This window comes from Natator depressus, chromosome 9 (genome assembly GCF_965152275.1).
Source record: "Natator depressus isolate rNatDep1 chromosome 9, rNatDep2.hap1, whole genome shotgun sequence".
NCBI classification, from domain to species: Eukaryota; Metazoa; Chordata; order Testudines; family Cheloniidae; genus Natator; species Natator depressus.
In genome coordinates, this window is record NC_134242.1 from 7761000 (window position 1) to 7786733 (window position 25734).

General features: G+C 52.8%; 3 protein-coding genes across 6 annotated transcripts; 1 reads left to right on the plus strand and 2 right to left on the minus strand.

Annotated features, from left to right (window-relative positions):
• Positions 1–1264: 1264 nt before the first annotated feature.
• On the plus strand, positions 1265–8206 carry LOC141993790 (PHD finger protein 13-like). Of its 2 annotated transcripts, none has more exons than XM_074963445.1 (5): positions 1265–1387; positions 4447–4539; positions 4774–5383; positions 5789–5836; positions 6152–8206. In XM_074963445.1, exons 1-5 carry the CDS (start codon positions 1265–1267, stop codon positions 6376–6378), a joined length of 1101 nt encoding a protein of 366 aa, XP_074819546.1. In that variant the 3' UTR covers positions 6379–8206. The 2 variants fall into 2 exon arrangements, with proteins under 2 accessions (XP_074819546.1, XP_074819547.1); XM_074963446.1 differs by lacking the exon at positions 1265–1387 and adding an exon at positions 2653–2852.
• LOC141993788 (uncharacterized) lies at positions 8065–13608 on the minus strand. 3 transcript variants are annotated; one of them, XM_074963443.1, is made up of 3 exons: positions 13348–13608; positions 12297–12379; positions 8065–11220 (listed from the first exon to the last, which is right to left on the minus strand). In XM_074963443.1, the coding sequence occupies exon 3, from the start codon at positions 11140–11142 to the stop codon at positions 9964–9966; it is 1179 nt and encodes a 392-aa protein (XP_074819544.1). In that variant the 5' UTR covers positions 11143–11220; positions 12297–12379; positions 13348–13608; the 3' UTR covers positions 8065–9963. The 3 variants fall into 3 exon arrangements, with proteins under 3 accessions (XP_074819544.1, XP_074819545.1, XP_074819543.1); XM_074963444.1 differs by having other exon boundaries at positions 12301–12379; positions 13099–13608; XM_074963442.1 differs by having other exon boundaries at positions 13099–13608.
• A 4721-nt stretch (positions 13609–18329) lies between these two features.
• On the minus strand, positions 18330–25656 carry LOC141993787 (uncharacterized). Its single transcript, XM_074963441.1, has 3 exons — positions 25502–25656; positions 23519–23557; positions 18330–21337 (listed from the first exon to the last, which is right to left on the minus strand). The coding sequence occupies exon 3, from the start codon at positions 21314–21316 to the stop codon at positions 20132–20134; it is 1185 nt and encodes a 394-aa protein (XP_074819542.1). The 5' UTR covers positions 21317–21337; positions 23519–23557; positions 25502–25656; the 3' UTR covers positions 18330–20131.
• Positions 25657–25734: the final 78 nt, after the last annotated feature.

A 25734-nucleotide genomic window follows, 5' to 3' on the forward strand; every position in this document is an offset into this window, starting at 1 on the left:
GTAAGATACACCCCAGCTCTGCTTCTCTCAGCCTTTTCTGGGGGATTTTAGTGCTAGCCTGTTCCCTACCTGTAGGTTAGAAAATTTGGGGGGCTAATTCCCCCAGCAGCTCCCCTTGAGGCAGTGAGGGCATTTTCTGCTAATTCCAGACTTTCTGTTGTCTCTTAACAAGGATTTCAATCTGTCTCCCAGTAGGTATTTTGGGGGAAGGGTTGCAGGGCAACAGTCTAAAAGGCTTTCTGGGCCAAAGCTCTCAGTTGCAAGGGTGAAGTCCCATCCTGTCATGGGGGAAGAGGGTCAGTACCAATCTTATCTCCCAGGCAAAGCCTGCCCTGCCGCTTGTCTCACTAGATCACTGGTATCAGGTGCCTTGTGTCTGCTCTGGGAGCTGGCAGCAGGGTAGGGAGGCCCAGGGTCTGCTATAGGTAGCCTCATTTTAGCCTCGGACGGCTGTCTTCACCTGGGTAAGGACCCCAAACCTGTAGGAGTTGCCATATCCCCTCGGATCCCTGGTCCAGCTCTTGCCAAGGGGCCAGTACCCGTGGCCTCTCCCTCCCGCTGCCGAGCCGGCGCTGGCTGCCTGGCGAATGACCCCAGCCTGGAGGGGGTTCCCGGGCTCGGTTCCCAGCGGAGGGGAGCTAGGAGCGACCGGGGCCGGGCCCAGCAGCTCCTCCTCCGCCTTCCTTTGGGCGGCCGGCTGGCGGGAGCCCGAGCCGGGGGCCGCAGGAACGGCCTGAGCTCCGTCCCGCAGCCCCCCGCGCTCTGGAGCCGGTTCCCCCGCCAGGCTCTCGGGAAGCGGCGAGCCCCGGTGCGGAGCTGCCCGGGGGCAGCGGGTGGAGGCCGCAAGGGGGCAGCGGCCGCCCCGCGCCGGGGGCGCTGCCCGCGGAGCCCCGGGCGCTGGGGAGGGCAACACGCGGCGGAGCCGGGAGGCCCCGCCCGGGCCGCTGGCGGCGGGGGAGGCCGCGGGGCTGCCGCTCAGCTGACGGGCGAGTCCAAGTGCCGAGGGGCCGGGGCGGCTCCCCGCCCTGTGCCGGCTCCAGGCCCCTCCTCCCCCTTCCCCGCCACCAGGTGGTTCCGCCCCCGCCCCCCGGAGCGGCCGGGCGGGGCTCCAGCGTCGGAGAGGAGCGGCCGGGAGGGGAGAGGAACCGGCGGCGGCGGGGACAGAGCGGTGCCCGCGCCCCCGAGACCCGCGCCCCGGAGCACGGCGGCCCGCGCCGGCCCCCGCCCGAGGCACACGCGCCCCCCGCCCCGCGGCTCCGGCGGGATGAGCGGCGACGAGCTCGCAGGTGGGAGGCGGCCGGGCTCGGGGTCGCCCCCCCCCGCCGATCGCTCTCCCCCCGCCTCTCCCCCTGCAGGTGCCAGCCCCGGCTCCCCCGGACCCGAGGAGGTGAGGCGGGCGGCGGGGCGGGAGCGCTGGGCGCCCGGGCTGTGGGGGCGGGGAAGGCTGGGCTGCCGGGGAGGGGGCTTCATGTGCTGTCCGGGGGGCTCTGCCCCGTGGGGGGGAGGCAGGGGCCTGCTGGTGCCGGGGGCTCGGGGGGGGGACCCCTGTGTGCCAGGCTCTGGGGGGAGGGGCGGCGTGGCTGGCCGGGCTGGGGGGGGGAGGCTGCGTGCCAAGCTCTGGAGTGGGGGGCAGGGTCCCGTGGGCCGGGCTGAGGCGCGGGCGAGCTGGGCGGGGGGCTGCGTGCCACGCTCTGGAGACGGGAGCAGGACTCAGCCGTGTGCCGGGCTGGGGGGGGGCGCTGTGGGCTGGGGGGTGGGAGAACCTATGTGGGAGGATAGGGGTTGCGTGTCTGGCTGGGAGCTGTGAAGTGGGGGGCTGTGTGCTGAGGGGGTGGGGGAGAAGGCGGAGGGGGGGGCTGTGTGGGAGGATAGGGGTTGCGTGTCTGGCTGGGAGCTGTGAAGTGGGGGGCTGTGTGCTGAGGGGGTGGGGGAGAAGGCGGAGGGGGGGGCTGTGTGGGAGGATAGGGGTTGCGTGTCTGGCTGGGAGCTGTGAAGTGGGGGGCTGTGTGCTGAGGGGGTGGGGGAGAAGGCGGAGGGGGGGGCTGTGAGGGAGGATAGGGGCTGCGTGTCTGGCGGGGGGCTCTTTGTGTGCGGGGCTAGGCTTTGGGGGAGAGGTGGGGGACCAGCGGGGCCAAGCCGGCCGGGGAGGAGGCGGAGTGCGCTGGTCTGGGTTTTGCGGGGAGGCAGGGGGGTTGCGTGCCGGGGGGCTCTGGGGAGAGCTGTGTTCCGGGGCGAGTGGAGGCTCTGGGGGGCTGTTCACTGGAGGGGCTGTGTGCCGGGGGTGTATCTGAGGGGCGGGCGGCTGTTCACCCGAGGGGGCTCTGAGGGGCTGTGTGCCTGGGAAGTGTGTCTGGGGGGGCTGTTTACCGGAGGGGAGTCGGGGGGTGTGTGTCTGGGGGGGGCTGTGAACCCCGAAAGGCAGTGGGTGCCGCCACACGTTTTGGAGGGGGGGGTGTTCCGGCGCCTGCCTGCCTGCCCCCGCCCCTACTCGGCTCCCTCCGGAGGATCCGCCGGGCCGCTCCTGCGGCGGGGAGTGACCCCGTGGGGGGCCGGCTCAGGGCAGGACCGGCAGCGCTGCGCGGGCGCCATCTTGGGCGGGATCAGATGTCGGGGGAGGGAGGGACGGACCCCCCCCGCCCTTGGACTCCTCGCTCCATCTCGGGCTCTGGGCCGAGGGCGGCTCGGGGGCTGCTCCTCATGGAAGCGCCGGGCTCGGGCTCAGCCTGTCTCCATCCTCCATAATGGGACTCCTCCGTTGGGGAGCTCTGCCCTGGCCGGGCGGGCTCCCGGGTGGATCGGGCTTGGGTGCCGCAGCTAACAGGCTTTTCCACTGCCTGCCCCTTCCGCAGGAGGTGTCAGCTGGGTGGTGGGGGGGGGCGGCGGGTGTAGGTCTGGGCACTGGGAGCATGTGGGGATAAGCTTTGGGCAGTGTGTGTGTGTGTGAGGGGGGAGGTCGGGGCACTGCGGGGTGGGAGGTCTGGGCATTGGGAGAAGAGTGTGTGGCTGAGGGTAGTCAGCTTTCTGTAGCCCTGGGCATGCTCTTTCCTTCAGGCCAGTAACTCCGACAGGAGTGAGGGTGGGACGCTCCTCCCACCCACCGTAGGCAATAAAGGCTTCTCCCCCCTGCTCCCCAGGAGGCAGGTGCCCTCCCTATGGCTGGAAGTGATTGTCCTTCTAGCCCTTGGGGAAGAGGGGTGGTTGGGTGGAGACAGACCTCTGGGGGTGGGATGTGACCACACCCCATAAATTCCAGGCTTCCCTCAGTGTTTATCCTGCACTTCCCCTTCTGCTGTTTGGGGTACAGCTCTTCAGAGTTGGGATTGAGGGGCTGGAGAGTTGGCCTTTCTGGTAGTGCCAAGTGTTAGATGCTTGCAGACCAGCAGGGAGGGGGCCTCCAAGCTGCTGGTTTTGACTCAGGCTCAGCCATTTTTCACTGGCCTTGGGTGGCTGGCATGGACTGCCTGGCTGAAGTAAATGGCAGCACTGTGCCCATATGGCCTATCCCCAGTCAGTCAGATAAGTGCCCCTGTGCTGGCTGGGATTGGCTGCAGTGCTTTCATTTCCCTTTGTCTTGAAGGAGGTGGGTGCAAGAGGCTGTTCTGTGTAGGACCCTGGAGTTCCATAATAGGCAACTTGATTGTCCCGAGAGGAAACTCTTCCCAGGTGCCCCTGCCATTGTGGCACATATGTTTTGATTCCCCTCCATAGAGCTGTAGACTCCGGGATCAGGGCAGGGTGTTTCCCTAGAGTCCAATGCTCAAGGCTTTGACTGAACTCTCCTGTGTTAATTGTGTAGGGGCCTGTTATCCTTCCCATTGGCTCTCAGAGCAGGATTTCCTTAGGCACTGAACATGGTCCCTACCACAAACACCCCAGTCCTGTGACTGCAGATAAATGGAGCTCATTGCTGGGGGCTCTTCCACAACTTTGGGGGATTCACCCTGTTTAGAAACCTTGTAGAAACTCAATATTCAAATATTTTTGTATTATAGTTCCTTTGTACACATTGTGTGCAGGTAGATTTGATGTAGTGGGGATGCCTGTATGGGCTATGGCTGCAGGTTCTGGGTGTATTTTTGACGGGGAATATCTAGGCACAATGAATGTGTGGGTTGGTATGGGAGAAAGGAGGGTCGCCTGGGTGGGCTGGGCACTGCAGGCTTCTGTGGTGGTGTTTGGACAGTCTGGGACTGTGCTGGTTGGTTGTGGGGAATGTTGCTCAGGCATTCCAGGGCTGTATGTGCTGGACGTGTAATGGAGTTGCTTGGTGGCTGGTGTTGCACGCACAGTCCTTTCTGACTCCCACAATGGCACCTTGTAGCATAAGATTTGGTCATTGGCAGCTTGGCCTTTAACTACAGACAATGTTTGGTCACATTTTTTTCCAGCCATCAAGTCTGAGGCTGGAGGTAGAGACTCTAATCAATAAAATGTCATTCTTTGCAGCCGCCACAGAAAAGACAAAGAACTGTGGAGGACTTCAACCAGTTCTGCACCTTCGTGCTGGCCTATGCTGGCTACATCCCCTACCCCGAGGAGGTAAAACAGATTGGTGTGTGCGTTGTCATTGTTTAGTGTTGTGTGAAGGGGCCAATGTCCTGGGAGACAGACCTGGCACCTCTTCTTTCTTTCTTGGCATTGAGGTTTGGGGACTTCCTGCTATGTCATTTCTCCCGCTCTTGTCTCCTTCTCTCCCCCAGTCACTCCAAGAACACCACATCTGTGGTGTGGTCTTGTGCAGATCCTATGTGCTTTTCTTTGTCCTTCTTGCAGAATGAACCCTGGACCCTTGGAGGCAGCATGAGTCCCCAGAACAGCACAGGCAGCACTCAGGACAGTGACAGCTGGGCCTCATCCCATTCCTCTGATTCCCAAGTCCTGCCAGATGAGGGGAGGATCAGGAACGCCAAATACAAAGGGGGCAACCTGTTCCTGAACTGCCCTGACTTCCCCAGCGGTTTCTATGCAGCCCGACCCCAGCAAACCAAGAAGAAGAAACTGTCTGCAAAGAAGCTCATCTTGGATCAAGAGATGGAACAGAAGATGACACTGGCTGGCACGAAGAATTTAAGTGATGTTCAACCGCAAAGGAGAGAGTCGGCTGTACTAGAGGAGCAGGCGCCTTACGTAATGGCAAAATGTCTCGAGTCCTTGGTTGTCCCAGCTGGTGAGCTCCGACCCAAATCCCTGCTGGAGGAGTTCATGAAGGAAGAAAAGGATTGGACACAAGGGGTTCAGGGGAGTGAGGTGCCAGTAGGTGGCTACTTTCGACCAAAGGAGCAGGAATCATGCCCTGAGGAGAGGAGGAGCTCCAGCTGTCAGAATACCTTGGATCAAAGCAAAGAGGAGGAGGGTACAAGCAGTGTCCACTCCCAGCTCAATTGTAAGCTTCCAAACTAGTTTGTATGAGGAGTGTGGAGGGGTCTGTAGGAAAATGGGGAAGATGTCCCTGGTCTGGATAGGTGGTTATGTCAATGCTTTGTTCTCACTGCAAAGCTGCATTGTGTTCCAATGCCCAGTACCTTGCTTTCTTCCAGGTGGAGGAACTGTAGGTTCACTGGCTTTGTGGGGAGCCCACAGCTACTGGAGTCCTAGCCTCACCCAATAAGAGGTGAAGTAGGGGAACTGCAAAGTATAGAGTCTAGGTGTTGGGCCTCAGCCTGTCAGTCTTTATTTCCCCTGGTGCAAACCGTGCTGGAGCCAGAGTCCAGACTCATTCTTCAGCTTGGGAGACACTCTCTCAAACTAAGCATCTGACTGGTTTTAATTGCTCTTTTCCCTTTTGCAGCTTCACCTGTGGAATTCATGGTGGCACCTCCCAACACCAAATCAGAAGGTGAGTAGGACCCCATTATGTGTGGTACTGGTAGCCTCTCTAGCACAGGGAGCTGGGAGTCTTGCTTTGCTGCTGGTTTTCTTCCTGAAATGGGTGGGGATTGAACCAAACAGAGGGGAATGCAGGCCAGTGTAGGACAGGCCTGGGTTTCCTTCAGAGCTGATCGCTAATCATCTGTGGGGGTCAGTGCTGATCCCTATAGGCCTTCATGCCCCTGGGACAATGTATATTGTCTTCCCCTGCATGCATAATCTTATGCTATAAACTGGGTTTGTCTGACATTTTCTGATGGAGGTCTGTCTCTTTCCTGCCCAGAGGATGATGCTTGGGACCTGATAACCTGCTTCTGCCTGAAGCCCTTTGCAGGGAGACCCATGATAGAGTGTAATGAATGCACCACCTGGATCCATCTCTCTTGTGCCAAGATTCGCAAATCCAATGTGCCTGAGGTCTTCATCTGCCAGAGATGCCGTGATGCCAAACAGGAGATCCGTCGCTCAAACCGAGCCAGGACAGTGCCCCGCAAACGCTTCTGTGACTGATTCTCTCCCCCAGAGACACGGTGATTGTGGGTGGGGGCCCTTTGTTCTAAGACTATAGCCCAAGTTGGCTAGACAATCGATACACAGTGACCATAGGAGGCCGGTGGCACTGGAAAGTGGGAGCATTTTTGCTGGGCATGCCCCCTGTACTTCCAACTCTAGGAAGCTGGCACGTTGAGACTCAGTCTTTCTCTTGTGGGGGTCATGTAAACTATGCAGTTGAGACATCAGTTTTGCCAGTGGAGTGGGGTCCAGCAAGAGAAATGTGTCTCTGAATGGAATCCAGTGCAGTAGGTCAGCCAGAAACCTGCCTGTTCTCTCACAAACAGGGCTCAGTGCTTTTCCCCCAGGCACTCCAGGAGAGCCTACTCCAAGTAGTTTCCCTCTGGTATGGTGGCTGCTTAGACTTATCCCACTGGTGCCCAATTCCTTTCCTGACAACCTCTTAAGAGTGAGTTTAGTGCTGGTGAAAGTTGTCACCTGGCTAGCGCCCCCCTGACTAATGTCCTCTTTAATCTGGGCTGTATCTGCTTTGTTGAGTGCACAAGCTTCTCCCTCTACAAACCATGCTCTGGAGTGACACCCTCTTCGGGGGGGGGGGGGGGAAAGGAAGTTGTCCTCTGTGCTGTCATGGCCCCTCAATTATAGTGAGGTGAACACCTGAGTTGAGCACCCCTGCCTTCAAACTTGCTTCATGTGAGTAAGCAAAGAGTAGCCCCTTGATCTGAGTGCACTCACTAGCTCCAGAGGTTCGGAAGAGAGGGGCAGTGTACAGTTACTGTAAATATTAATGGAGTGACTGTAAATAATTTGTAACAGATGTTCAGAAAATTATAAAACAATTCTTGCTAAACTGTAAAAATGGAATCCTCTGCTCCCAAACTTCCAGTTGCACTGTAGTCTCCTGTATGAGGGGATTTAAGGAGTTGTGGCAGGAGACCAAAACAGTTTGGGGTGGGGTGGGGGGGAACCCTTGGAGACTCATGAGGGAGAGGGTGAGGCCACAGGCAGACCCTAAGCAAAAGCAGATCTCATCCTCTTGAAATGGCTCTCAAGACTTCCCCTGCTGTTGTGCACTGGGCTGTCTCCCAGGAAGCATCTTTGGTGAATGATGTGAACAAAGTCCTGACAGAGCAGAAAGAAAGTGAAGTTTCTGTCTGAATTGTCCAGTCCCCTGAAGAATTCTCCTATGTTAGCCATCTAGGCTCCTCAGTAAAGTTTGGGGAATGTTAGTGTCTCAGACAGACTAGGGGGTCTTTTGCCTTGAGCCTCATCCACTATGCAAATTGCTGCCTCTTAGATTGGATGTGCCTGCTATGAGCACACCTTTATGTTTCTAGACAGGATACTTGGTCTTCTGTCTCCCTTGCCTCAGGGAGGACATGGCTGAGCTGGCTGGTCTTTAGGGGCTCCACATGCACTAAGTATTAGATTCCATCTTCTAATTCTCCTTGTATACCCCCCACCAAAGAACCAGACCCATGTGCCTTCTGCATTCAAAGATGCTGCTCCCCCTGTGCTGGAGGCACTTGATTTAGTCATATAAACTGCAGGTGTGCTGACTCCTGAGCTACATGTTAGTACTGAGCTGGGCCTCTGCTGCTTGGGGTGACTGAGGGGTGTGGGGAGATGAAAGGAACCTAAGATCACAATTCCTCTGTTTTTCCAAACTTGTGTACTTAGCTGCCATGAGACATCTTCATCACTCTCCTGTAGGGGGAAATCTAGGCCCCTGAAATGCTTTACACTTTTATAGTTTGTAGTAACTTTTATTGAAATTATGTAAAATACAAATTCTTAGGAGTGTGGGTGGAATAATATGTATATAATAAAGTACTTTTGCCATAACCCTTGTGGCCTTATTGTTTCATGACCTCACCTGTAACTCCCCCTCAGGGGTAAGTTTCTGTGACTGTTTCCTTTGGCTGTGCTGGGGGGTGGGAATAGCTGCTAGCCCTGTTATTTTTACTATGGAGTCATCTTTGACAATTTGGTGGATGCTGGGGAATTAAAAATCCAAAGCAGAGTACAAGCCTGCTGCTCTGGGGAAGTAGGTGGTGTTAACTCAGGGACATTGAGTGAACAGAAATGTAGAATGAGTAGGTAAGAGCACAAGGGCTCTCAGATGGGTCAAGCATGGACACAGTCTCCCCCTTGAAAAGGTGAGAATCAGATTTTAGTACCCTAGGATTAGACCATATGTGCTAGTCAGGACTGATGAAATCTTTCCTCAGCTGTGATGCAAACAGGCTTGCTATTTGAGAAGTGCAATGCACTATTGATTATGTGGTAGTGGTCTGACACCCATGGTGCTGTAGAAAAGAAAATTATGGAAATGGAGCATCTCCCTCACCTAAGGGAAAGTATCCCTTCAACTGTGGGAGACAGGCACAACCCCACACTACACACTTCTGAGCATATCTGTGGAAGCAGCTCAAAATGCCAACCTTCTCTGCAACTAGACACCCCACACATGCCTTATCCCAGCCTCTGTGGTTACTTAGAAATCAAGCTCTAGCTTCTTTAAAAATCACACCAAAAATACACCCTAAAATGAATGTTTTGTTTAGATTACTTTAGTTTCCAAAACAGGATCAATTTGAACAAAACAGTGATCTCATATACCAAGGCAAGTTATGTACATGACATGGTCTGCTACTAGAGAAAAACTTGCATTAAAAAAAGTTGGGATCTCTCCTGATTGTGGTGGCACTTGCATCATCCTTGAAAAGTTAACTGATGGTGTTTTCTTCTTGAGTTTGCAGGAAGAGTAGCTCTGAGATGTAAGCTCCTTCCCTCACATTCACATGGGGGCAAGACTGATGCTAAAGCCAAACAATACTTTAAATATAAGAAATTAGCCTGTTAAACAATCAGCAATTAAGCTCACTCTGGGAAAGAAGGGTGGGAGTGAATATAAGATGGCAGCATGGGGAAAACAGCTGTGTGTGATGCTGCAGTGACAATAAGGCTCATAAGTTTAGTTACTCCCTAAAGCAGGGGTTCTCAAACTGGGAGTCAGGACCCCTTGAGGGGTCACAAGCTGTCAGCCTCCAACCCAACCCCCACTTTACCTACAGCATTTATAATGGTGTTAATACATAAAGTGTTTTTAATTTATTAAATGGGGGGGGTCATACTCAGAGGCTTCCTATGTGAAAGGTCACCAGTACAAAAGTGAGAATCATACCTTACATTTTATCTTCAGGCCTGCCAATGACAGTAGCAAGGATTCCTTGGTGGACTAAAATTCAAGTTTAGTCCTAAACTTTTACTCCAGACCATTAAATGGAACCCAGCCCCCCCCACAGAGTGAGTCTAACAACCCAACTTATTTCCCCAGAGATATGGTAATCTGAACTTGTCTGCAAACACATGGAAGCATCAAATGCCAAAAGTATTTGTTCTGCAGTAGGACAGAACCATTAAATCATTGACTGTCTCTCAGTAGGAGACAAAGGCAGATACTATCCTGGCCCCCATGGACCTTACAATCTAAAGAAGAAGGAACAGTCTAGGCTCAGCAGGCATGTTCTAGATCCCATAGTTCTGCTAGGGCAGAACCAGAGATAGTCCATTAATCTATCATGGCATCTGGTGGAGACAGAAGTCCCTGGTGGGTCGTGGCCAGATGTCCCCATTACTTTTTTCTTCCTGAGCCCAGACTGAGTTGCTTCTCTTCTCCTCCAGGTGGGGAATCACAGCCTCCATGTAGAACTTCTCCAGCTTGGGCTCAGTTTTCTCCCAGAACCCTGCATCAAAATCAACTGAGGTGATGACTGTATCTTTGTTGGTGTGAACCACGAAGTCAGCCTTGTCAAAGCCAGTTGTTGCCAGCTGGCACTGCACCTGAGTGTAGTAGGGATGGTTTCTCTTCAAGGAGTAGGACTCATCATCCACTTCCAGGCAGAAGGCTTTGTCCTTACAGGCCTCTTTCACTGTCTTGTCTCTGTGCTTATAGGGACACTTGACCTCCAGCAGCTTCCCTGTATCTGCTTCTCTGACAATTCCATCTGGGCTGCCTGCGAGCCACTCCTTCCCTTGGTGAATGAAGAGGCCACACTCCTCCACCTTCACAGGCCTACCTGTCCTCTTGGACTGGAGCTCTTCATATGCCTGCACTGCCTTTTTCTCATGTTGGGTGCCCCAGGACATGGCTGGTGTCTGCACTTTGGAACCAGAGCTCACCACAGCCTTGAGGTAAGACTGGGGCACCTCTGAGCTCTTGCCATTGACAAACTTGCTGTTAGCAATCCTGGGTGCGACTGAGGCAGTGATGCGGTTTTCCTGCCACTCAAACCACTCGGGATTATCCCTCTGGCCCCGGGTTTCCCTCTCCACTTTCATCACATCTTCTGTTGTCAGCAGGGAGGGAAATTTGCTTGCTTTGCCCTGGCCAGTGGTATTGGCCCAAGAGCGACTGGATTGATTCCTTTCCAGGCAGGGGTCGACACCGGCAGGTGCTTTAGCTGTTGTGGAGCAGGGTTTCCTTCCACTACTCACTGAGGGGTTCTTAGCTGTCACTCTGTAGCTTATCTTGGTGCCTCCTGGATCACTGCCATGTGCTGCAGTGGCCCTTGATTGGGAAGAGCTTTGCCCAGCTCTTCTGGCAGTGGTGCTGCTGGTTGGCTTGTCTGTCTGTGCCCTGCTGGTACCTGAACTCCCAGCAGCCTGAGCACTCTTCGGTCGGCTGGCTGTGGGTGTTGTCTTGGCCTGGGTGGAGGAGGCAGAGGAACGGGGTGCAGCTGGGGTGGCTTTGGGCATAGTTGCAGCCTGACAAGGTAAGGCTGTGCTGTCAGGGTTTTAACTGGGTCTCCCCATTGTTCAGTGTCAGGGGTCACGCTGTGTGGGCACAAGAGAAAGGTGAGTGTACATCCCTAGACCAGATTGTTTCCTGGCTCTGGCAGGAGCCTCTATGCTTGAGTCTCCAGGAGGGTTACACATCCCTTCTCTCCCCCTGTAGGCAGGACACCCTGCAGCCCTCTGCAAGAATGTGTCTATCTCCATATTAAGCTGTTATGACACCTCTGCCCCTGTGCTGTCCCTATGCAAGCCCCTTTGCCAGGCTGTGGTGTCTGCCAGGCAAGCCAGGATGTAAGGAGCATGCAAGTGCATCAATGCCCTCTCTTTATTGCTCTTTAAGGCTGTGTGATGTCTGACCTCCTTGCAGCAAGCTGGTTCTTGGGGCCTGCAACTCTACAGTATGCATGGTTCTGACCCAGTGAAGCCAGCCCAGAACTGAACTGGAGCTTGAGCCAGAGAGGGTTCAGGGAAGGAGTAGGTATCAGCTAGAGCTGTCCCATGGGAGCTGGAGCTGTGATGGATTCCGGGGGGGGGAGAGGGGGGATGTAATGCAACAGCTAATTGTGCAAGTTTAGGGAGATGTCTGAGTCATTGTGAATCCCATTGTTTTGTGAACACCTTTTGTTATTGAAAACTTCATATCACTACAGCTCATTAGAACACCCATTTTGTAGCACAGCCTTGACAGTTAGTGGACAAACTGAGAAGTTGAGAGTAATCAAGGAACATCAACACTCAATGACTCTTTCCTACTGGAACAATGGATTTTCTACTGGTAGGGCCATTGACTGAGTGGGTCTCTACACAATCTGAGGGGGCGGGGAGCTCAAATCTAGACCTCTTCCTATCTTGCAGCACTGTTTTATAATTGGTGCTTCTTTAAGCAAGGGAGGCCAGCCCTTTCCACTACCAGCAGCAACAGGAACAGGCCAGAAAGCAGTGAAAAGTGCACAAGGACTCAGACCAAACCCAGGACTTGCAGACCAGCAGGAACTGCATTCATGCGCTTGTTGTCCACAGGTCTGTTACTCTTAACAAGTACAAGATTTTTGTAAAAACTCTTTAAAATCTCAAAGCCCAATAACAGTAATATTTCCTTCAATTTTCAAACTTACCAACCTTCACCTTTAGGTGCAACCCTAACCACAGCAGTGGCAACCTGCAGGGCAAAGGCTTCCACAGAGATTCTCTGTCCAATCTGGAAGAAATACAAAAGAGAAACAGTAGGAATTAAGATCAAGAAACTATATCTCCAAGATGCAGAGGGACAAACTGAGGCAGAGAGTGAAGTAACTTGGCCAAGGCTGTTTGAGAGCAGATGTCTGTGCCAGGAATGGAACTGATTTCTTGTTTCCTAGTCCAGAGGTACTTTTACCTGTCCAAGCTGCTTCTAACCACACTGTACTGATTATTAAACAAAGACACTTAGAGTAAATTAGAGGCTCCTGGAGCAAAGACTCCCTCTATGCTGGCCTATGAAGGGTCATGCCCAGCTACAGTGCTGGGTAAATAGACACAGAGGGGATTAGTGCTTCTCAGAGCCCCAAAGTAACAAACCAAGCCATAGCAAATACTCAATTGCTTCCTGGGAGAACCAGGTCTCTGCATCTGTCCCACTATGAAAGGCCCACTTACATCACTTCTCAGAAATCAAGCCTCTGAAATTATGGATGCCCTGGGATTTCACTTCCCTTTCTGGTAGTAAGAGTTAAGAGCCAACAGCAAAGTCCCCTTTAGCAAACACGCCTCTGCCTGCCTCTCCTCCATACAAGGGAACTTTCGATTTGGAAGGGTTGATAGTCAATTTCACTAGTTCTCAGGGAGAGGTGTTAGCATGAACTATTGACCTGGCAATAATGAACATTGTTATTAAAGAACTGAAAGGCTGTAACCACTATATTTACAATTAAAGTGTACCTGATCCCCCAAGTAACTCCGGCCATTCTCCTGTCCTCCACCCCCATGTAAGGACCTTTACTCTCATATCCTGGTTTTCTTCCCAGTTTAGTGGCTCAACTGGAGCTTTTGGATGCCAGTGTCAATTTTGCAAACAGGCCCATCTGTTTATTTCATGATAATCTTTAGAATGGTGAAGTTTTCTTGGGATCACATGTGACACCCACTCTTTGCCACCCTAAAATTAGCTTCTCCCTCCAGATTTCTCACTGGTGCCAGCCTGTCTTCCCAACTGCAGTGCCAGGATTAGGACACAACAAAATGGTCAAATGCCAGTGACTCAAGTAGTCCCTTCTGCCAACAAGTCCAGGCATATTTATCAGAATGACTTGGCCTGCTCTAGTCTGCGTCCATGTGAGAGACGGTCGGGGAAGGGGGTTTATTTATGCCTCACTCTGCAGCTGCAAATCACAAAGCATCCGAAAGTGAATTTTTCAGGATTACACGCCGCTACCCCCACCGCGTCTTCAAAACAAGCCTGTCTCCAGCATACCCCCCCCCGCCCCAAGCAGGGAACGGAGCCCCTCTCAACCCAGTCCCGCGCAGGCAGCGGAGACAAGCGCCCACCCCGCACTGCGGGAGACCAAATCCACGCCCCGGGGGCGCGCTCCCCCCCCCCCGCCGCCAGCGACCGGCGCCAGCGTCCGTCCACACGGCTGAAAGGGACCCGCGGCGGAGTCACTCCCGCTCCGGCGCTGAAAAGAGCCGTGCAGACGGAGCCCAGCCCCCCCCCCCGCGCCGGGTTCGGAGCCCAGGCTCGGGCCCGGACAGCCCCACGGCTCCGGGCCGCCCAGCGCTCAGACTCGCGGCCCCGGAGCCGTTCTGCGGGGCGGGCCGAGCGCGGCCGGAGCACACGCCAGGGAGCGCCCCGGGCCCGCGCACAGCGCCTCTGCCGCGGGGGCTTAGGGCGGCAGCTCGCCCAGGGTGCCGCAGCGCGGCCGGGCCGGGCCGGGCCCCCGCCTGAGGCGAAAGCGGGCCGCTCGCACACGAAGCGACGGGCGGGCCGGACCAGCGCAGCTCCGGACGGCGCGCGCCCCTCAGCGCAGCTAACGACAGCCCCAGTCGCGCGCCCGCCGGCGAGGCTCGTAAAGTAGCCCCGCGGAGCCAATCGGCGACAGTCGCCGCCTTTCCTTTTCTTTTTTTTTAAACACAAAAGAATGAGTGGGATGGCCCGACCAATCAGGGGCCTCCGCTCACTTTCTTAAAACGTCCTCGCAGGCCATTGGCTGCGAGGTAGAAGCGGGGGTGGGGTGGGGTGGGGTTCGGCAGTCACGCTAGGCGGGGGCGGGGCAGGGTAGAAGCACAACAAAACAGCCCGGAGGAAAAGCGGCCCATTGGTTTGCAGGAAAGAACCCAATGGCATAACCGCTCGCGTCACGTGACCATTCCGCTCCTCCCCCTGCCCCCCCCCCAGTCCCCACTCAGGGGCGCGCAACCCACCGCCTGGGAGCGGGAAAGGGTCGCGCTGTCAGTGTGCGTGGGGGGGAGGGGCTAGGTCTAGGCAGCAGGATAGGTGCGGGGGCACTGAGCGGGGCAGTGGGGTTACTGTTCAGTAGCGGGGTGAGCGCTCTCCCTCAAGCCACTAACTCAGCTGGGAGCGAGGTTTGGGGGGTGGGATGCGCTGTCCAACCTTCCCCTATCCCCAGTGGTTGGCTCCTCTCACCCTTTGCGTGAGTTTAGTGCTGGTGAAAGGTGTCAGGGAGGTTAGTCCCAGAGGCTATGGGCCTCTTTCAATATAGCAGATACAGCCCAGATCAGAGGGCAAGTTTCTCCCTCTGCACACCATGCCCTGCAGTAACACCCTCTAAGGGGGTAGAAAGGAAGTTGTCCTCTCTGCTGTTATGGCCAATCAGTGTCAAATGTTGTGATTTGCCCTAGGACCTGAATTGAGCACTCCCTCCTGTAAAATTGCTTCACCTGGACTAAGCAACGAGTAGCCCCTATCTGATCTGACAGCACTCAGTAGCTCCAGAGGTGGTGAGCAGTGTGAAGTTACTGTAAATAATTTGTAAAAGACATTTAGAAAAGTATAAAACGGTTCTTGTTAAACTGTAAAATGGAGTCCTCTCTGCTCTGGAACTTCCAGCTGCACTGAAGTCTCTTGCACGGAGACCAAAACAGTTAGTTAGCAGGGGTAGTTCAGAAAATTCATGGGAGGGGGAAGAGGGAAAGTCCACAGGCAGCAGAGAATAAGTAAAACCACCCTGGGCAAAAGCAGATCAATCTCAACCCCTTGAAATGGCTCTCGGGTATTCCCCTTCTGCTGCTGGGCGGCCTGTCAGGAAGCATTCTTCATAAAAGTTTGGTGGATGATGGGAACCAAGTCCTGAGAGAGCAGGAAACAGGTGAGGCTTCTATTTCTGAACTGTCCTCTCCCCTGAATAATTCTCAGGTTTTGGCAATCTTGGCTCCTCAGTCAAATTTGGGGACTGTTAGTGCCTCATACAGACTGGGGGTCTTGTGTCTTGAACCTCATCTGCTATGCAAATTGCTGCCCCTTGAATGGGATATGCTGACTATGGAGTTTCTAGACAGGGTATTTGGTCTTCTGTCTTCCTCTCCCGTCTTCAGGGGGAGGTAGGATGACCAGATGTCCCGATTTTATAGGGACAGTCCTGATATTTGGGGCTTTTTCTTATATAGGCACCTATTACCCTGCACCCCCGTTTCTGATTTTTCACACTTGTTATCTGGTCACCCTAGGGGGAGGACACAACTGAGCTGGTTGGTCTCTTGGGAGCTCCACATGCACTAAGAATCGGATCCCATTTTCTAATTCTTCTTTACTCTCCTCCTCCCCCACAGAACAAGACCCATGTACCTTTTGCACCTTCTGTGCTGCATTTCAAAGACTTCACTCCTCTTGTGTTGGAGGCCCTTGGTTTAGTCATATGATTGCAGGTGTACTGATGCTTGTGCATAGGGGATTTATGCTGATACTGAGTTGGACCTGTTTTTTGGGGTCATCAGGGGCATGGAGGGGTAGGGGACATGGAAGGAACCTAAGATCACAATTCCACCCTTATTTTTCTAAAGGGGTTTTTTCATACTTGTGCATTTGGCTCCCATGTGACCACTTATTGGGGGGAGGGGCATATGGGGGATCTTTCCCTCACTCAGCAATCCCCCGCATTGGGAGGGTTCACTCCCTGTACCTGTCTCCTGCAGTGGGAAACCTAGGCCCGTGAAATACTTTACACTTTTATAGTTTGTAGTCACGTTTTTATTGAAATTATGTAAAATAGCAAATTCTGGTCCTTGCCCTGTGGAGTGTGGCTGGAGTAATATGTATATAATATAGTACTTTTTCAATAATCGTTGTGGCCTTGTCTTGGTTTCATAGCCTCGCCTCTAATCCCACTTGGGGGTGAGTGTCCCTGAATCTCAACTTTGACTGAGAACGTGGTGGGTGGGAATGGCCCCTTGCCATGTCTTTTCTACCATGGCTCACAGTCTTCATTGGGAGTTTGGTGGATCCTGGGGAGTTAAAAATCCAAAGCATGGAAGAAAGAGTTGTCTACATGTGTTTGAAGAGTACAAGCCTCTTGCCCTGCGAAAGAAAGAGTTGTGGAAGTGCAAGCGTGTGTAAAAGTAGGTAGAATGAGGTGAAATTGAGCAAACAAACATAGGGTAAAGAGTAGGGAGAACACCAGGGCTCTAAGCTAGATCAGGCTCAGATGCAGTCTCCCAGTGGAAAAGGTAGGAGACAGTAAGCTGGGGTTCTAAAATCTCAGACTAGAATGTATCTGCTAGCCACAGGCTGAGAGAGAGATAGGACTGATGGCATTTTCCCCCCCATCTGTGATGTAAGCAGCTGAAAACAGGTCTCATCTAGGGTCTTGGGAGTGAAATTACCACTGGTTTTTTTATTACTATTTGAGATGTGCACAGCCCTATTGATTACAAGGGTGGTGGTGGTAGCCTTGTGCTGTGAGGAACTCTGGAAATGGGGGAATTCCAACACCCACTGAAAGCACCAGTTCAACCATGGGAGAAACTGGGAGGCAGGCACAACCCTATGCTACAAGGCCCATATGTCAATACAAGCAGCTCAAACTGGGTGTCCTGTTCTTGTGTGTGTGAGCAGACACCCACTCCTGGTAATGAGCCCCTCTACTGCAGTGCCCTATCTAGACCCCCTGGCTTAATTATAGCTCCACAACTGGTTCCCTCTACAAATCAAAAGAGAATCACCCAAAGTGAATATTTTATTTAGACACTTTAGTTTCCAAAACAGGAGCAACTGAAATTAACCAAAGCAGTGATTTCAAAAACATAGGCTACTCTACATACTGCTGGGACACACATGGCAGAGTCAGCTATTGAAGAAAAACTTTAATTTAAAAAAAAGTATCTGGGGAATCTCACGGTTGTGTAGTTATACTTGGTTCACATTTGAAAGGTTAATTGATGGATGCAGTGTTGTCTTCCTGCATCTGCAGACAGCCTGACATAGTAGCTCTGAGATGTAACACCTTCCCCCAAATTCTCATGGGGTCCTATTGGGTTCAGGGGAAGCAGGTGGGCATAAGTCCACCCATGACTGAAGACCCCTCAGAGAATGGAACAGAAATAGGCCCCACAGTCGCAGAGAACCCCCTCAGCCAACATCCTCTCCCTGGTGTTATAGATGCCCACTTTCGCCATCACTAGGAAGTTGACGAAGAGGTCCCATGACTTTGTGGGGCCACAGATTGGATGTGTAGATGAGAAGGTGGGAGAAAATGCAAAAGTGGGTCCAAGAGGAGCCAGAAAAGAGGCCGCAACCTGGTGCACACAAGCCGGGGTCTCCCTCATGCCACAAAAGGGACAGGCATCAGGGATGGGGTGAACCGCACCAGGTACACGCCTGTGCTCATGGTTCACATTCTCATGGGGTAAGGGGTGCACTCCAAACCCTACTAACATGTTGGGGGGCTTATTCCTTCACCCACTTACTTCCCTGGTCCTTCTCGCATGAAAAGAGAGCAACAATACCTGAAGTCCAAAGGTGCAAACAATTCGATGTTTATTGGGGTGAACTTCCAGCAAGCCATGATTCCAGTTTCCTTCCTTAGTGTCCCCCTTCCCAGCTCTGACACCACAGAGCCTTACACCTGTGTCTCTGTTCCCATTTCTGCCCTTAGCCAAACATGATTCCAATTTCCCCACCCCCATTCCCTGTTCCCATTTCCCCCCCACTCACTTCCTGATTGACTGCAGACTATATAGTAAAACTTGAGTTCTGCTTAGCTATACCTTAACCAATCATTTTCCTAAAAGAAAAGGAGTACTTGTGGCACCTTACAGACTGCCACAAGTACTCCTTTTCTTTTTGCGAATACAGACTAACACGGCTGTTACTCTGAAATTTAACTAACCTTTCCTGAAATTTAACTAACCAATCCTAACATATTGTAACATGATTATGTAACCACTTATATCCCACCACCTTAATTAGTTTACACCCAGCAAAATTAATTATACAGCCGACAGAAACAATCACAGAACCAGACAGAGTTTATACAGACAAACAATAGCAAAGTGGGAACTATAATGACAAAACAATACAGAAGTGAGGATTTCACATCCCAGCTATTGATAAGTGAGTTCTTGCCAGACAGGATGCTATCAAACTAAGTTTCCTTTTACATTTTCTAGGCACTTCCCTTTCTCTGGAGGCGATAGGCACTATCAGGACAGGATTGTATTCCTAACAGCTCAATAGCACCTTATTTCAATGTGACTAGTTTGGAATGTGAGGATGTGACCGTTCGCTTCCCAGCTTATGGCTGCCTCTGCTGCTTAGCCAAAGATCTTAGCCTAAGCACAGGGCCTCAGACTCAGTAAGAGAAGGACCTTACACCGGCAGACAGTGATTTTGATTCTTTCTTTTATACCCCTAACTAGCCAAGTGATAAGAATACACCTGAATTCTTAGAGTATAGGCCTTTACAGACAGGCCTGAATATCTATATCCTAACATAACACTTTAAATGTAAGCAGTTAACGGCTGATCATTTTGACAGACTGTGGGAAAGAGGTTGTGAGGGAAGATGGCAAGAGAAGAAACAGCAGTCCATCTAAAGCAGAACACATTATCCCTTTGTCTGATGCTGAATTGACAATGCGGCCCATAATTACAAGTTCAGTTACCCCTTAAAGTCCATACCTTTTGTTTGATCTTTGGCAAACCTGCCATCGACAGCAGCAAGGATTCCTTGGTAGACTAAAATTCAAGTTTAGTCTTGAACTTACACCCCAGACCATTAAATGGAATCCAGCCCCCTCCCCAGACAACCTTGAACTATGCAGTTTTGTTGTAACCGTGTTGGTCCCAGGATATGAGAGACAAGATTGGTGAGATTATCTCACCCATCTTCTTCTCTGAAACCTGAACTAGACCATTTCACAGACAGACCAACTTATTTCCCTAGAGATGGGATACTTTGCAGCAGCTGCCAGGCACTGGAATAAGAAGTTTAAAGAGGGCAGCTGTTGAGAGAACAGTGAAGTTGTCTACACAGACAGGGAATCAGTTCAGTCCCAGAGCACTAAATGCCAAGGGCTGAGACAGAACCAGAAAATCATTCCCTGTGTCTCCACTCCTGTATGAGACAAAGAGAGATACAATCCTTGCCCCGTGGAGCTTACAATCTTAATAGGAAGGAAGAGTCCAGTCTCAAGCAATGTCTATATTACAGCCACTACAGCAGCACTGCAGAAGTGCTGCAGCTGTACTGAAGATAGTTCCTACACTGAGCAGTAACTAGCTCATTAAAAGACCTAGCCATGTCTACACTGGAGGTTAGGTAGACCTAACTAAACCATTTAGGGAACAAATGTAGCTAGTTAGATCTAATTTTTAAATGTAGACCAGGACTCCGGAGGCATCATGTTCTAGATCCCATAGTTCTGCTGTGGCAGAACCAGAGAGAGTCCATTAAACTACTATCATGGCATCTGGTGAAGACAGAAGTCCCTGGTGGGGTAGTGGCCAGATGTCCCCATTACTTTATTCTTCCCTAGCCCAAACTGAATTGCTTCTCTTCTCCTCCAGGTGGGGAATCACAGCCTCCATGTAGAACTTCTCCAGCTTGGGCTCAGTTCTCTCCCAGAACACTGCATCAAAGTCCACTGAGGTGATGACTGTATCTTTGTTGGTGTGAACCACAAAATCAGCACTGTCAAAGCCCGTTGTTGCCAGCTGGCACTGCACCTGAGTGTAGTAGGGATGGTTTCTCTTCAAGGAGTAGGACTCACCATCCACTTCCAGGCAGAAGGCTTTGTCCTTACAGGCCTCTTTCACTGTCTTGTCTCTGTGCTTATAGGGACACTTGACCTCCAGCAGCCCCAGTAGCTTCCCTGTATCTGCTTCTCTGATAATTCCATCTGGGCTGGCTGCGAGCCACTCCTTCTCTTGGTGAATGAAGAGGCCACACTCCTCCACCTTCACGGGCCTACCTGTCCTCCTGGATTGGAGCTCCTCATATGCCTGCACTGCCTTTTTCTCGTTTTGGGTGCCCCAGGACATGGCTGGTGTCTGCACTTTGGAACCAGAGCTCACCACGGCCTTAAGGTAAGACTGGGGCACCTCTGAGCTCTTGCCATTGACAAACTTGCTGTTAGCAATCCTGGGTGCGACTGAGGCAGTGATGCGGTTTTTCCGCCACTCATACCACTTGGGATTGTCTCTCTGGCCCCGGGTTTCCCTCTCTACTTTCACCACATCTTCTGTTGTCAGCAGGGAGGGAAATTTGCTTGCTTTGCCCCGGCCAGTGGTATTGGCCCGAGAGCGACTGGATTGATTCCTTTCCAGGCAGGGGTCGACACCGGCAGGTGCTTTAGCTGTTGTGGAGCAGGGTTTCCTTCCACTACTCACTGAGGGGTTCTTAGCTGTCACTCTGTAGCTTATCTTGGTGTCTCCTGGATCACTGCCATGTGCTGCAGTGGCCCTTGATTGGGAAGAGCTTTGCCCAGCTCTTCTGGCAGTGGTGCTGCTGGTTGGCTTGTCTGTCTGTGCCCTGCTGGTACCTGAACTCCCAGCAGCCTGAGCACTCTTCGGTCGGCTGGCTGTGGGTGTTGTCTTGGCCTGGGTAGAGGAGGCAGAGGAACGAGGTGCTGCTGGGGTGGCTTTGGGCACAGTTGCAGCCTGACGAGGTGAGGCTGTGCTGTCAGGGTTTTCCCTGGGTCTCCCCATTGTTCAGTGTCAGGGGTCACGCTGTGTGGGCACAAGAGAAAGGTGAGTGTACGTCTCTAGACTATGCTGGTTTCCTGGCTCTGGCTGTGGCCGCTGTGCTTGAGGCTTCAGGAGGATTACGTCCCTTCTCTCCCCATGTAGGCAGGACTCCCTGCTGCCCTCTGCAAGAATTTGTCTGTATCTCCATATTAAGCTGTTACGACACCTTTGTCTCTGTTCTGTCCCTATGCAAATCCCTTCCCCAGGCTGTGGTATCTGCCGGGGAGCGGTCATGCAAATACATCAATGCCCCACCCATCCCTTTATTCCTCTTCTTTAAGGCTGTGTGATGTCTGGCCTCCCTGCAGCAAGCTGGTTCTTGGGGCCTGCAACTCCACAGTATGCATGGCTCTGACCCAATGAAGCCAGCCCAGAACTGAACTGGAGCTGACCCAGAGAGGGGTCAGAGAAGGGCTGGGTATCAAGCTAGGGCTGTCTCATGAGAGCTGGAGCTGTGATGAATGGGAGGGGATGTAATGTAATAATAGCTGGTGTGAAAGTTTAGGGAGATGTCTGAGTCATTATTAATTCCATTTTGCTTTGTTTGGTGAATGTAACTTTGACTAGAGTTTAGAGCAGGGGTGAGCAAACTACCGCCTGGGGGCCACATCTGGCCCTTCAGATGTTTTAATCTGGCCCTCGAGCTCCGGCTAGGGAATGGGGTCTGGGGCTTGCCCCACTTCACATGTGCTGTGGCTCTGCACAGCTCCTGGAAGCAGAGGCATGTCCCCGCTCTGGCTCCTATGTGTAGATGTAGGCAGGGGGCTCCACACGTTGCCCCTGCCCCAAGTGCCACCCCCACAGCTCCCACTGGCGGGGAACTACTATCATGGCATCTGGTGAAGACAGAAGTCCCTGGTGGCCAGGAAGTGCGGCCAATGGGAGCTGCAGGGGCAGCACCTTTGGATGGGGCAGCATGCAGAGCTGCCTGGACGCGACTCTGCGTAGGAGCCAGAGAGGGGACGTGCCGCTTCTTCCGGAAGCTGCTTGAGGTAAGCACCACCCGGAGCCTGCAACCCTGACCCCCTCATGAGCCCCAGCTCCCAGCCTTGATCCCCCTCCCATCCTCTGAACCCCTCAGTCCAACACAGAGCACCCTCCTGCACCCCCAACTCCTCAGCCCGAGCCCCACCCCAGAGCCTGTACCCCCAGCTGGAGCCCCCACCCTCCCCACACACTCCAACCCACTGTCCCAAACCGGAGCCCCCTCCTGCACCCTGAACTCTGGCCGCATCCCAGAGCCTGCACCCCCAGCTGGAGCCCTCACCCCCTCCTGCACCCCGACTCCTAATTTCGTGAGCATTCATGGCCCACCATACAATTTCCACACCCAGATGTGGCCCTTGGGCCAAAAAGTTTGCCCACCCCTGGTTTAGAGCATCCATTTTGTAGCACAGCCTTGACATCTAGTGGACAGACTGTATCTGAAAAGCTGAGAGAGCAATTGAGGGCCATCAGCATTGACTGTTTTATATGGGGTGCTTCTCTAAGCAAGGGAGGCCATTCTATTGCCAGGCCTAAGGAATAAGACCCAACCCAGGAGTCACAGAGGTGGTAAGATCAGACAAATGGGTATTATGTTCAGGAGTTTGATTTCCACACATCTGTAACTCTCTTGTGCTTTTAAAGAGTAAAGTATTTGTGCTTAAGAAATTCCTTTGCTAAGCCTGTTTTCATTGCTTTAGTGCCACATTGACCCTGAAGGGTTTAACTAGAAAACCAGAGCTCCCAGAGCCCATGAACTCTGGGGAAAATGTGACTAAACAACTGGGGGGACTGGGTGGGTTGTGCCACTGTTTTCAGGATGTTAAGAAAGGTCTCAGAAATGGGATCTGTACCTGGGAGTATGCCTGAAAGACCGAGAGCTGTCTCTATCCAAATCTAGGGGCTCAGAAACATGTGGGATTCAGTGGTTGAATCCAATCACAAGAGACTGGTGATCATCCAGAGAGTGGGTCTGGGCCAGATTCTAACAGCTGATTCTTTCCATCTTGAAAGTGCTGCCCAAATACTAAAAAGAGAAACGCCAACTGCTTGGTCCCACAATCAAGATATTTGTAAAAACTCTTTAAAATCCCAATAGTAACATTTCCCTAAATTTTTAAACCAACCAATCTTTACCCGTAGCGTGTGCAACTCTAACACAGCAACAGAAGTGCTAACCTGCAGGGCCAGGGCCTCCACGGAGATTCACTGTCCAATCTGCAAGAAATGCAAAAGAGAAACAGCAGGAATTAGGGTCAAGTAAGCTCCTTTTACTAGTCCAAGCTGCCGCTGATCACATCTTTCAACCTGCTTAAAGGAAGTGTGCACTGGATTGTTCATTAAGTAAAGAAGCTCCAGAGAATATATTATTAGAGGCTCCTGGGGTAGAGACTCCCTCTCTGCTGGCCTATGAAGGTTCACACCTAGCTGCAGTGCTGTGTATATAGAGATAAAGGGGATTAGAGTGCTTCAGAGCCCCAAAGTAACAAACAGAGCCATGGAAAATGCCCAGTCTCTCCTCCTGTGTGTTTACGCCACCATGAAAGGCCCACTTGCTACACGATTCTTTTCAGAAATCAAAGCACTGAAATGATGAGTGCTCTGGGATTTCACTTCTCTTTTTGGCAGGAAAAATTATTAAAAGCCAACAGCAGAATCCCATTCAGCAAACATGCCCCAGTTCGCCTCTCTTCGATTCTGGGGAACCTTAGATTTGGAAGGACTGATAGTCAATTTCACCAGTTCTGGGGCTGAGGGTTAGCTTAAGGGGTGACATGAACACTCTTGACATGGTAATTATGAACTTTTAAAAGACTAATTAAAGAACTGAAAAATTGTAACCACTATTTTGACTTTTGACATGCCCCTGAGTAACCCTCCAGCCATTATCCTGTCCTCTGCCCTGATTTTAAAACCTTATATCCTGGCTCTCCAGTTTAGTGGCTCGGTTGGGCTTTGGGGCAGTGTCATTTTGCAAACAGGCCCAGCTGTTTATTTCATGATAATCTTCAGAATGGTGAAATTTTCTTGGGATCAAATGGTGACACCATGCTTTTTTATAGCCCTAAAACTGGCTTCCCCCTCCATGTTTCTCTCACTGGTCCCACCCTGTCTTTCCAGCTGCAGTGCCAGGATTATGACAAGACAAAATGTTCAGATTCCAGTGACTCAAATAGTCCCTTCTGCCAACAAGTCCGGGCATATCTGTCAGGATGACTTCTACTGCTCTAGTCTGCATCCATGTGTGTGACTGTCAGGGGAAGGTGGTTTATTTATTCCCCACTCTGCAGTTGTAATTCACAGAGCATCCAAATATGAATTTTTCATGATTACACTCTATCATCCCCACAGGCTCTTCAAAACAAGCCTATTAGCTTAAAAGTGAAACTTGTTCCCTGGTTGAAATACAGCCCCCAAGCAGGCTTATTCCTAAAGCAGTACATGTTAACTGAGCAAACCTCTGCCAACCATCTGTGGGTTTCTGTAAACCACCCTCTGCCCCTGAAGGATAGAGGGGTTGTAGTGATAAGTTAGATTTCATTTTGAGCACCGTCCTGGTCTGTGAATTATAATTCATAAAGTGCTAGAGCCAAGGAGGGGCCATGGACAGCTCAAGGGAGTGGAGCCTTTGGCCTGTAGGTCATCACTGATCTCAGACCCACAGGCATCTACAGCGTACCCCCAGCATACCCCCCCCCGAGGGGATTCAGCCCCTACTCTACCCCGCCCCCCGGCAGGGAACCCAGCCCCTACACCACCCCGCCCCCCAACATTCCCCCTGATGGGAAACCCAGCCCCTACCCCACCCCGCCCCCCGGCAAGGAACCCAGCCCCTACCCCACCCCGCCCCCCAACATTCCTCCGGTGGGAAACCCAGCCCCCGCCCCCCAGCAAGGAACCCAGCCCCTACCCCGCCCCCCAACATTCCCCCTGATGGGAAACCTAGCCCCTACCCCACCCCGCCCCCCGGCAAGGAACCCAGCCCCTACCCCACCCCGCCCCCCAACATTCCCCCTGGTGGGAAACCCAGCCCCCGCCCCCCAGCAAGGAACCAGCCCCTACCCCGCCCCCCAACATTCCCCCTAGCGGGAAACCCCGCCCCCGCCCCGCCAGGAAACCCGGAACGTAGCCCCCCGGGCCCGCACCGCCACACTTCCTCACCCAACACCCGGGCGGCGTCGTCAGTTTCTCTTGAGAACTTGTTTGCTCCGCCCCGGCTCCTTCCCCCGCTCCAGGGGCGAGTGATGGGAGGAGCTGGGGGAGGGGCGGGAAAGCCGCCGCCTTAGAGCTGGGAGTTCGGCGGGGGGGGCGTGGCGTGGCGTGGCGCGGCGACGGGGGGTGGGGAGAGGGAGGGGCCATGGCGTGGGGGGATTGGCACAGGAAAGAGCTGTGGC